At 41.5% G+C, this 12,456-nt stretch overlaps 1 protein-coding gene across 2 annotated transcripts in view; it reads right to left on the bottom strand.

Annotated features, from left to right (window-relative positions):
* Positions 1 to 1,757: 1,757 nt before the first annotated feature.
* The window catches only part of RNASET2 (ribonuclease T2), a 487,107-nt gene continuing 476,408 nt past the window's right edge, over positions 1,758 to 12,456 (bottom strand). For both annotated transcript variants that reach the window (XM_044069453.1, XM_044069461.1), the window contains one exon: positions 1,758 to 2,105. In XM_044069453.1, the coding sequence (XP_043925388.1) occupies positions 1,890 to 2,105 (216 nt within the window). In that variant the 3' untranslated portion in view covers positions 1,758 to 1,889. The remainder of the gene's footprint in view (positions 2,106 to 12,456) is intronic.

Genomic DNA, 12,456 nt, shown 5'->3' with positions numbered 1-12,456 from the left:
AGGCAATTGCTTTAACCAGTAACCAAAAGCCTAGAGGTGACAGGTGAAGACTACCTCTGGCAAAGTAATGGGGTCTATCAATCACGTTATCCCAGGCTGACAGGAACTGGATCCCTTTAGAATGACACCAGAAACTAAGCCAATTGTTGAAGTCAAATCAGTTTTTGTTACACTGTGGTATCGTCCCAGGTGAGGGTAGAATGCTGCTCAAGGCTAGGGACATGCCTGCCTGGGACACACACATCGAGGTCAATCATGTCTCTCTTCATATAGTCCAATGAGGTACATCTCAAGTCGTTCACGCCAACATTAACTATGACAGAGTCATAATGGTACTTGTCTAGCCTAGTGAACGAGACATCTGTGTCTCAAAATGGAGTCACCTATGACTAAAAAATTGGTTTAGATGTGCTTTGCCTTAGCAGCTTATTTGGTGAAACACTGTTGCTTGTATTTTTATGTGCACTGAGAAGTGTAGGTGCTGTATTAGGTGTAGAATGTTTGTGTTTGGAAGGTCTCTGGTGGTTAGACAGGTTTCTGGTGAGTACCTCTGCATATGTCAGTTTATGTGTTGAGTGTATGGTATGTGTAGGTCTGTGTATGCCAGCTGACAACCTGCTCAGTGTTACTGTTCAGCGTTGTGCAAATTCATTGATTCTTAGTGTAGATGCATCTCTCACAAATTGTACTTGGGTGATTTAGGAGTAGAAGGTTGTCAGTGTACATGAGGCAGTTGCTACACTGTCTCAGGATACCATATCAATCAGGCTGGTAAGACAAATGGATGGAAACTGACCATCCATAATGCCAGGTTAACTCCAGTTCTCACAGTGGAGAGAAAATGCAGGGCTGTGGTATAACTGCATGCTCTAAATGGGGTCTATACTAATGGTTTGCTCTATAAAGTGTCTATACTAGTGTTTGGGTTCTCTAAATGGTATAAAACTATTGTAGATTTGGTGGTTTTAGAATTCTTTAAAGGGCAAAAGTGCAGCTGAGGTGTTCTCTGAGCAGCTAAGAGCAATTTAAAAACTTTTCGGCTGGATCACAGGCAGCTTACTAAGGGAAAATGTATCTACTGAAGTTTTTACATCTATTAAACCAGCAATGGTTACCCCCACTGTGCAGTAGTGCATGGAGGTGCGCTACACGTAAAAAGATGAATACAACAGAGCAGTGGCTAGTTGTCTAAAGTGCAACAAATCAGCATGAACAGTTATAACAAATCAGCAACATAGCAAAAATACAGTTTAAAACTGCAAAATACAAATCTAAGAAAAAACTTGTGTTGATGGTAAAATGCAGTAAAAACTGCAAACAGCTAGGAATGGGCACTTTTAAGTGAGTACTATAATCAAGTATTATTACTACATTAAATATATGCAGAATAACAGCTTACATCTACAGCTCTGTTTGTGAGAAGCTTACACTCAATGTCAAGAATTCCTAAACAGAGGTATTAAAACAAAAAAAAAACACACACAAAAAAAACAGACCTACAAAACATACCCATGCTGTATGTTTACTACTGCAAAAGTGCAAATGCCTATGCAGAAAATTTCAAAAACAAACACCAAAGGCAGACAGCATATAAACCTGAAGGTATTTCTTCCTCTATAATTACTGGAGCAACGTACAAGAAGCCTGGTGACCTGAGCTTATGCAATACTGTAAAAAAAGGGTATTGATTACCAAAATAAACTGTTTCATTAAGTCACAATCTGTCCTATTCCTACAAACAAACCTGGATACAAGACTTCATCATCTTATTTTATTTCCTGAAAATGCTGACATAGATTAACGATACCACAGAAAATGTTACGCAGATTTAGTTAAAACTTGTTTTGCTCTATAAAATCCAGAAAGTAGTCAATTTCTTGACAGGTTTATCATTTGTGAAGCTCATTTAAGGGGGGGTAGTAGGTATCAAGCTGCTCGTCACACACCATCAATCCAGTGTTCAGTTCCTGGTAAATTCCAAAAAACTGCAGTTTGTTAAAATAGGGACTACTACCCTCTGTTGATTTTTCATGCACACAGTCAGTGAGGCCGTATTCTTGATTGAAGCAGATTTCAATCTGGCCAAGTATTTGAGCAGATTGTTCCTGCAAAACAGAAATGATAAACAGAAATTTAGTAACAACAATAATAAGTTAGTAGTCATAGGTACTGACAAAAGGTTGCATTTAGTTGCCATAAGACAAACAAGCATCCAAAACAGGGCATCACTATCCCTTACTGACATTCAAGTAGAAAGTCAAAAGCAATCAAATGACTGTAAAGGTAATTTTTTAGCACTTTTTTTCAAATATACTGGGTACACAGAATGATCTGTAACAATCAGTGGACTCTACAGTTCTTAACAGCTATTACTATGGTGACCAGTTATGGCAAATGCTCTAAGGTTGGTAACCAGAGTTCACATCCTAGGTTATAAATGTCACAAAGTTTAAATGAAGGATGCAACATAACACAAATCAAAAAACTATTCTATATGTATGTATTTTTCACCAGTCACCAATCCCAGATTCTCCTGTCATCTCTACATCCCACATTACACTCCCTACTGCTCACTAGTGTTGGAACAGTCACCCATACAAAAGAGTAGCAGGAAGTGAAAATTCGTCTCAGTTTGGCAGCAATGAAGGTTTTCTTCTTAACCCTTTTTCTATCATGTCTCTACATACTATGAGCTTGAGAAGTATGCTAGGCACAGGATAAATCCTTATATATGCAATGCAATCTAAGCCACGAGTGGAGGGCTAAGCCTACAATAGCTGTTTCTACCCTATCTCCACCACATGGCAGCACATTGTGAAGTCTCTCACCCTCCCCTGGGATGACAGAAACAGTTAGTGCCACCACATCTTGCAGATGTAGTGTCAGCTACAACAGGTAACACACTCGCATCTGGTGCTATGTTGTATTCCCACACCAGGTATGACTGCTGACACTGCATTGCAGCATATGAGGAATTCGGGGATGGCTGCACTCCAGAGTGTGCTGTCCTTTGGATGAGAGGTTAAGTAGAGGTCCAAACTGCTTGAGTTTGTGGTAGCTCAGATGGGTGTAAAAGATCCCACAGCACTCATCGAAAAGGCTACGGGAAGTTCCCCAGTGCTCTGGCCAAATTCTAGTAGTATAAATACCACCTTGGGTCTCCTCTGAAAAGAAGCTTCTAGCTTAACGGGCTTAACCCAATCAACAATATATAGATAGATAGATAGATAGATAAAATCAACAAATAAATTACAGGTTCATAAGTTGTTACTAGGCTAACAATCACTGGGACCCATAGAAAGGCTAGCCACCATTTGAGCCCCAAGCATGTTAGTAAGCAGCTAGCTAAGGATTTGTTTGTGTGTGTGTGTGTGTGGGGGGGGGGGGTGTTAGGATAACACTTTTCTTAGTGACAACCTCTGTTCATACGGGACATGGGGGACCAGACTGGAAGTAAATTTACAATTTCCCATCCAATTGTCAAGATTTTGCTTGAATAGGGTTAGGGATGAACTTTGCTTTACATGGATGGGGAACATATTCCATAGTGCATGGATCCTTTGGGGGACATATCTGTCTTTGCTGAAGGTTCCGCTTATGTCACAGGTGAAGTTCAGATCCTTGGACGTAGTGTTTCTGGTGCTGTTTGTTTACTCTATGTACGACAAATCCATCAGGGCTGGATCTGATGAAACCATGTAAGCCTGGCAAAGATCCCCTTTCAGCAGCCTGTAGGCGACTGACTACAGAGACAAAGCCCTTAAGCGATCAGTGCAGGACAGGGTATTCATGCCCTAAACTCTCCTGGACAGAAACCTTTGTGGGTGTTCCAACTGTTGCAAGTGTCTGGTTAGATACTCGTATTCAAGGATAGTAGGCTGGCAGCATTTATCAGACCTAACAGCATGAATGGCAATAAAACACTATTTACAGGTGGTATAATCTGTGAAAAAAAAACTTGCATCATAATCACTTTACACAGCATAAAGTTGTATCGTACCAGGGCTTTAATGGAAATCCACTGCCAGCAAAGATAACCCACAAAGTCTGTGTAACTTTCCCAAACTAAAGTCAGTGTGAATGACTCAACCGGTATCACACTTTCCTGATGCTAGATGTTCAGGAGATTATGGGTTCCCAGTCCCATACTAGGTTCTTAGATTCATTTCTAATACTGCAGTGAAGTATAAGGGGGGGTGCAATACTGCTGAGGTACCACCTTTCAGATGAGATGTTAAACACAGGTCCCATCTCCCAGAGTCAATGACAGCTCAGTGGATGTAAAAGATTGGTTTACCTTTGAAATGTTGAAAATCATGTTGTCGATCGGTCCTTTGGACAAACCAAAATGCCGAATTCTGGATGTCGAACGTCACGGAAGTTTGAAACTCAGCAAATCGAACAGCAGATTTGCTGAGTTTCGGACTCCAATGTCAAGCACACAATGTAATGCAGGGGGGCAAGCCTCATTGCACCAACCCACACCCCACCACTTTAATATTCTAACTCCGAGATTGCACTACAGTGGGGAACGGGTCTATTTCCCGATCCCCACTATAGTGGGATTTGCACCCAAAATGCCGAATTTGCAATGAGCGAATGTCACTGTGCATTCACTCATTGCACAGTCGATGCATTTCTTTTCGGCTATACGAAAACTGGAAAACATCCTTTCGCACAATCCACTTTCACATATGTGCAGTACGCACATATAAAGGTAAACCAAAAGATTACATGGCCTAGCCCACTTCATGCCCGACCCAGCCCTTAGAGCCAATCCTTATCCCAGAGTTAAGGATCTGTCTTGCTGACTTCCCTTACCTACATTATTCTATGATGCCAGAGGCTGTTCACCTTGCAGACAACCATTTAATCCTTAAAGAAACGAACACAATATGTGGCAGAGGCATACACATAATTTAAATGGAGGAAAAAATCTCTTACATAAACAAAGTTGTCAAGAACAAACATGCTACATCCACCACAGTGTCCACCGCACATAGATCCAACCTATGCTGAGGCACTAAAAAGCAATCTTCATAAACATCAAAGACCTCCTAAGCCTATAAACGGCAACTCCTATTGTCAGCAATCTCTAAAGCACCCTCCAAAAGCAACACCAAACACCAAGCATACTCCTACACCCAAGTGCAGCCCCAAGAACAAAGCCCATAAGGCAAGCTGATACATTAACCAGGTCTCTTGTCACAGGGAACTCCATTGTAGGACATAGAAATGCCCCAATCACCACACTTAACATGGAAAAGATATCAGTTAGTTGCTTATTTGGAGCCAGGATCTGCCAAGTTATGCATGCATTCAAGACATCACACTACAGGTATCAGTATGATTCTATCATACCTCATGCGAGCATTAATGACCTAAGTACTTTGCTGGACTACATGGAGAGACGTTGATCCCTCTGAATATGCAGGTCAGACAGGTATGTGCCTTGCACTGAGTAGCATTCTACCTTCAACAATGACGCCACAGTACTAACAAAAGCTGATTTACTTCAATAATTGGCTGAGTTTCTGGTGTCTTTCCGGGGGATTCCATATTTGTTAGCATTGGAGGACATGGTTGGCAAAACCTGTTGCTTTGCAAAGGATGGCCTGCTCCGGTCTCCAGTAGGCTTTTGAATATTGGCTAAAACTTTATCCATCTCCTCTGAGCCTTTTTAAAGCTGGGATGGTGCAGTGGTGCTGCGGTAGTGTTGTCACCTCACAGCAAGAGGTTCTCTGGTTCGATTCTCGGCTGGAGTGCCTTCTGTGCAGAGTCTGCATGTCCTCCCTGCATTAGTGTGGCTTTCCTCTGGGTGCTCCAGTTTCCTTTCACATTATAAAGACATGCATCTGGACTGTTTCTTCTCAGGCCTCCGCTGAAAATTGGCTTTGTTCCAAGTCAGACTTTCCTGGTTAACAAATGTTAAATAAATAAATAAATAAATACATAAATGAATAAATAAAAATAAAAAGCTGTGCCAAACTGACAAACCTAATGACATAGCATATAAACCCGAGCTGTTACTGCTCAGTGCTAGGAGCCTAAACACGAAACTCCACAACCAACACGCTCTCCTCACTCTGGAGAACATGGACATCTGATCCATTACTGAGACATGGTCTGAATCTACAGAAAATAGTCCAGCAGCACAAGGGTTCAGTGCATGGAGGAGCCTTAATCTGTATTACCAACAAGCATAACTCTACATTGGTTAAAAACGATTCCCTGGAACTTATTCCCTTGCAAATCATCACAGACAAAATCCCATACCATATCCTAGCAGGCCTCATAGCTCTTAACTAGACCTACTGGAGACACTCACCATTAAACCAAATACGCTACTCATGAGAGATTTTTTTTTTTTATCTGATGAAGTTTTGGCTGCAAGTCCAAGACAAAAGCGCTTATCATTCTGTTGTTTTACATTATTTATATTTATCAAAGCTTTAGTTTTAACAGTTTAATGGGCTCATTACTTAGTCTAGTCTGTGTCCTCTTGTGGATGTGCTGTTTGTTTTATTTTTCATAGTTCGTTGGGTCGCGTGTTGATTCGGTTTTGTTGTGTGTACTGTTCCCACACATTTCACAGATATGCCATAGGTGAACTGACTCTAAACTTGCTCAATCAACACACGCATGCATGCCACAAGGGATGGGCATGCTTTATCTTGCAGTGGGATAGCACTAAGTGCCAGCACAGGCAGAACTGTAGCTAGGCTGGTAGGTGCCATTGGCAATATCCCCCATTTGGCATCTCCCCTTACCTGAAGTCAAGGACAAAAGAAAATCCTCTCAGAGGGAAAAAAAAAAAACAGTTTTCAGCTAAGCAAAGAATGTCAGTACATGCAGATGGACTCTTTGCTCAAACTTGTGCTGACGGAAACATCTATGGCTCCTTGTTACAGTCAATGACTATTAAAATCTTCTACCTAGACAAAGAAGTATTATTCATTAACAGATATACTAGCTTCTTGTTACAGTGAACCCTACCACACAAACACTGACTTGTCATTTAAGCAATTGCAATTTGCAATTGTGGTTGCTTAAATGGTTGCCAATATTACTTGCAGGAAGCACTGGGCACCTTACCTCACCTACAGAACGTTTACCCTAACAGTTGCACCTTTGCTTCCTGCCCTTGCTATGGACCTGAGAATAGGCTCCAGCTCACCCACAGCTCTATAATCAATTAAGCAGGTAATCAGAAAATGAAGGACTGACTGAAAAACTGTCAGAGGTTGTAGAGACAGAATACACAACACAAGACATGGAGAAGCTTGGAATGCTTTAGCCAAATGTGTTTTACAGTGTAAACACAGGTTTTCTTGTATGAGTCTACCAGAATTACAAAATATAAAATGGACAGAAATTTGAATAATCTGTTGACAAATCTATAAAGTAAATGGCACTGAATTCTGAAATCAAGTGCAATCCCTTCATTAAAATGACATGCTTTCAGTGACAGCTAAACAGAAACACAGAGCTATACAACTATATGATCACACAGGTTCTCAGCTGTCCTTGAAGACCATTTTAAGCCTTGCCAGTTTCTCTTTTTGTGGTCAAAATAACCTATCCCATTTGGTTATAGGTTGGCCTTACCCATCCCGTGGTCGATAATTATATGTCATCTGTAATGAGAATAACGGGGAACATACCACAGATAATTTGAGGGGATCTCAAGGCTCAGTGATGGCTCAGATGAAGGCTCAGTGTCTCTCCAGTAAGTGTTTTACAACTGTAAATGCCTATTTATGTTGAATTGTATTAGACATTTTACAACTGTATATGTTTATGTTGAATTGTTAGACATCTTATATGATTTATGCTTTATTATTGGATGTTACTATGGCATGCTAGTATTTTGTATGCACCAAGTTGTTTTAGTATAATAGTATGTATGGTCGATTTGCATAGCTGCACCTTGTTCACTAATGTTATTCATGTAATTGTGTTGTGTGTAGACAGCTCATACTAGTGTCTACATTATTTCTATATAATTGTGCTGTTACTGGTGGATATAATCACATTAGAGAACCACGACAGATTGCTGCTCGCTATATTTTTATCTGTGACTGCATAACTGTCTGGGTTTTTTTTTTTCTAATGTTCTTCCAATTGGCTCAGTATCTGCATATACTAAGTAGTGGTTCAGGACATTGTCCTGCATACAGTAGCTATTTGCTCAGTGTGTTTTTTATAATCTTTATAATATACATTTACCATCTCAAAAGTACTCACTCCTCTCTGTACTCTTCTTTTCTAGACCTAACACCACTCTTAAGTATTCAACTGCGGTACCACCTTTAACATTCTTGTAAGAAAAGCGCAGTCCGGGTCTGAACTGTCTGCAAACAGCTACAGTTAACTTTGAGTGTGTGTCTACCTGTTTGAGCCAATATTCATTTTCCCCTGGAGAACACCCTGCTTTGGCTTGTAAGCAGCCCCCCCCACACACACACACACACACACACACACACACACACACACACACACACACACACACACACACACACACACACACACACCTTCCACTTTCTCTTACTCCCTTCTGTTAGCAAATAGTATCCATAACTGATCAATACTGTGTGTTTGTTAATTTAAACTATGACCACGGTAGCCTACTGATACAAGGTTATCCTGTTTTTCCACCTGAGAAATTAAGAAATGACTTACAGTTTCAGAGCAGTCCTTGGTCAGTTGTGATCATTTCTTAACAAATACTTGTCTTTGCTTTGTGATTGTTTCCAGCCCCCTCATACGAGCAACTAACAGGGTCTCTACTCGCTTCGCTCCCCACCCTGCCCCCTATTCCCTCCCGCCCCCAGTGGTCCCACCTTTATTGCACTCAAATCCCTCCCATCTTTCCAGTAGCCAACCACAGCGCTAACCCAACACTATCTCCTCCATCTTCCCACTACTATCACACCTCCTCAACTAACATGTACAAGCATACCTTTCCTATGCTCACTGCATGCACTCTCCTTGCATATCTTACATCCTACCAAAGCTCCATCATTCCCCCACTCAACCACTACCACTGTAGTGCTACTCACACCACCACTCATGTCTCACCCACACTCAGCTCCCCTCCCACCAGCTCAAGAACCATCCCTATGCACCCCCCACATATTCTACCAACTATATTACTCAAAACATAAAGCATCCCTACAACTTAACATAGTAACCCTCCCACCATACCTATTACCCACAGAGCACAATCATAAAGTTTCCCTTATAAACAAACACATTCAAAAACTGAGAAAACTAATAATGTCATGCATATCAAAACTAGCCCTAAGTGGAGACATCCACCCCAACCCTGGCCCTACCATCTCCAACCCCAATCCTCATAATCAGACTAAAAACCACAACTTCTCCCATATTACAGCCAATAGAAAGCCAAGTGACTTCCTTCTACTAAGCCTAAATATTAGAAGTATATCCAACAAAGTCCATGAACTCCATGCCACCATAGACTTGTACTCCCCAGATATAGTCATCCTGACAGAAACCTGGCTAAAGCCTCACATTACCAGTGAGCAAATAAATACTCCCTACAGGTTATGGCATACTAAGAGTAGACTGGCTAAACAAAAAAGGAGGTGGTGTAGCTATAATATTTAAACAGCATCTAAACATCCAGATCTTAAAATCATCAGCTCCACAAATAGGCAATGAAGAAATAATATATACCAACCTCAAAATTAACCAAAACAAAACCATCAACATAATTGGATGCTACATCCCACCTGGCCAAAACATCCCTCCACTAGAAAACCTCCTCAGCTGGTCTACCCACCATCTCCCCCAAGAAACTATCATCTTAGGTGATTTCAATATTGACTGGCAATCCTGTTCTGGCAACAATCCAACCCATCATGTACACCTTCATGGCTTCACCCAACTAGTCCAGTCACCAACCAGGATAAATAAAAACTCCAGCAAGCACACTACCCTGGATTGGATACTAGTCAGTAAGAGCCCCCAGTCATATATAACAGGCTGCTTTATCAGACAGCCTCAGTGATCACTCCCCAACATTCCTACTCAACAAATACCTATACCAAGCTAAACCTGTCATATACCGTCAAATACGTAAAAATCTAAACTTTAACCCACTCACATTCATCTCATCCCTCAAAGAATGTAACTGGCATCCTCTAAAGTGCCTCAGTCTAGATGACGCAGTTGATTTTTTTAATACTACCTTCCTGAACATCTTTAATTACCATGCCCCCATAAGATTTTCCAGAACCAAAGCACAACCCTCCCCATGGCTACAGAAAACCACTAAGTCAGAAATGAAAAACAGGGATAAAGCCTTGGAGCACTGGCGCAAAACCAAAACCCCCTCGGCTAGACAAAAATTCCTAGAACTACGCAATAGAGTCAAAAAGCTAATAAAACAGGACAAATTCCAATACTACCAGTCTGCCCTAGACTCCTCACAACACAGCCCCAAACAATTCTGGTCCTCCATAAACTCCATCCTCCACCCAGGTAACGTCAGTACCCCTCCTCCTAACATCCCTCACTCCTCAGAAAATATTGCTACCTCATTCAACACACACTTCACCCAAACCATACTATCACTAGCTAAACAACACAACCCCCCTCCCCTCCAACCCACACCTTCAACTAGTAATCTCCCCACTGCCTTCTCTTTTTCTCCTGTACCTACCTCCAACATAAAACAACTCTTAACTAAACTTAAACCCACCAAATTAGTAGCAGGCAACCTCCCAAGTGAATACCTACAAATCGCAGCTGATGCTCTGACCTACCCAGTATCCATCTTGATTAACCAATCTCTGTCAGAAAGTTACGTTCCCACACTGTGGAAAGTATCACATATAATTCCCCTCCACAAAGGCGGACCCTCCGCAGAACTAACCAATTACCGCCCCATAGCTATTCTCTCTCCACTCTCCAAAATGCTAGAGAGATGCATACACTCTCAGGTCTCAGACTACCTCCTTACTAACAACCTCCTTTCCAGTACTCAGCATGGTTTCCAACCAAACCATAGCACCACCACTGCCTTACTCTCCTTTACTAACACTATCCTTCAGCATAAAAACAATGGCTATTCCTAGACCTATCTAAAGCATTTGACATGGTCCCACACAAACAACTTATCTCTGTCCTCAATAACCTATCCTTCTCACAATCAGTCACCAACTGGTTTCAGAGTTACCTGTCTGACCGCCAACAATCCGTTGTATGGCAGAATGACATATCTCCCCAACTACCTGTCTCCATAGGGGTTCCCCAAGGATCCATCCTTGGACCTCTACTCTTCTCTGTTTACACCAATAATCTAGCCTCTGCCACCAAACATGGCACACTCATAAAATACGCAGATGACTCTACCATCATCTGCTCAGCCCAGTCCCTACCCAAACTGCAAAAAGTCACACAGGAAGCCTTTTCCTCTGTTGAAACATGGTTATCCAATGCCCAATTAATACTCAACCCAAACAAAACTAAACTACTCATCTTCCAACCCACCAAACATACTCAAAACAACTCTCACTTTAACATCACAGCAAAAGACAACACCACTATATACCCAACTGAACACACCAAATTGCTAGGAGTGGAAATAGACAATAAACTAAAATTTGGCATTCACATATCCATGACCATAAAAAAAGTCCACAAAAAACTAGGAGTGTTATACAGAAATAAGCAATTTCTCACCAAAGCAGCAAAGATTTCAATAGCAAATTCCCACCTTATCTCCACCCTACTTTATGCCTCTCCAATATATACCAACCTAAGGCAATGTGATCTAAACAAGCTAGAGACCTGCTACAACAAAATCGCCAAATTCGCCACAGGGGCATCCTACCGCAGTCACCACTGTCTCTCACTTGCTGAACTGGGCTGGCTTGAACTCCCTCACCTCTTTCAGTGGTATCAACTCTCACACTCCCACAAACTAGTAAACCATCCACTAAATGTCCCATCCCTCCAGAATCTACTCCAACCCTATCGCACCACCAGACCACTAAGATCCAGCAACAAAAATCACTTGCAGATCACTAAAGCCAATAAGTCTGCTGGTGAAGCTCTATTCTCTTGTGCCATAGCCAAATTATGGAACTCCCTCCCACCCACAATTACCTCCATACCATCGTGCACTCACTTCAAAACTTTACTAAAAGTGCACCTGAAAACATGCTGGCTATGCCCTTGCAACTCCCACTCTAATATCACCCTCCCCATCCAACCACTACCTTTCTTTCCACTCCACTAACTACCTTGATTATAGCAAGCTCAGATGCTCATAAGCCTATTACTTATTATACAGCAGGAACTTCTCATTGTAACATTTGTTAATGTCTGTTATGTACCTCACAGCTAAAGATTCTAGTTGTCTACTGATGTACTATGTTCTTCATCTGTAAATATGTTGTAAGTAATTGCTATGTTCAATTGTTA

This window comes from Protopterus annectens, chromosome 1.part0, assembly GCF_019279795.1.
Source record: "Protopterus annectens isolate FY-2018-M chromosome 1.part0, PAN1.0, whole genome shotgun sequence".
NCBI lineage: Eukaryota > Metazoa > Chordata > Ceratodontiformes > Protopteridae > Protopterus > Protopterus annectens.
The sequence above is the reverse complement of the archived record's forward strand: the minus strand, read 5'-3'. Positions and strand labels throughout refer to the sequence as shown.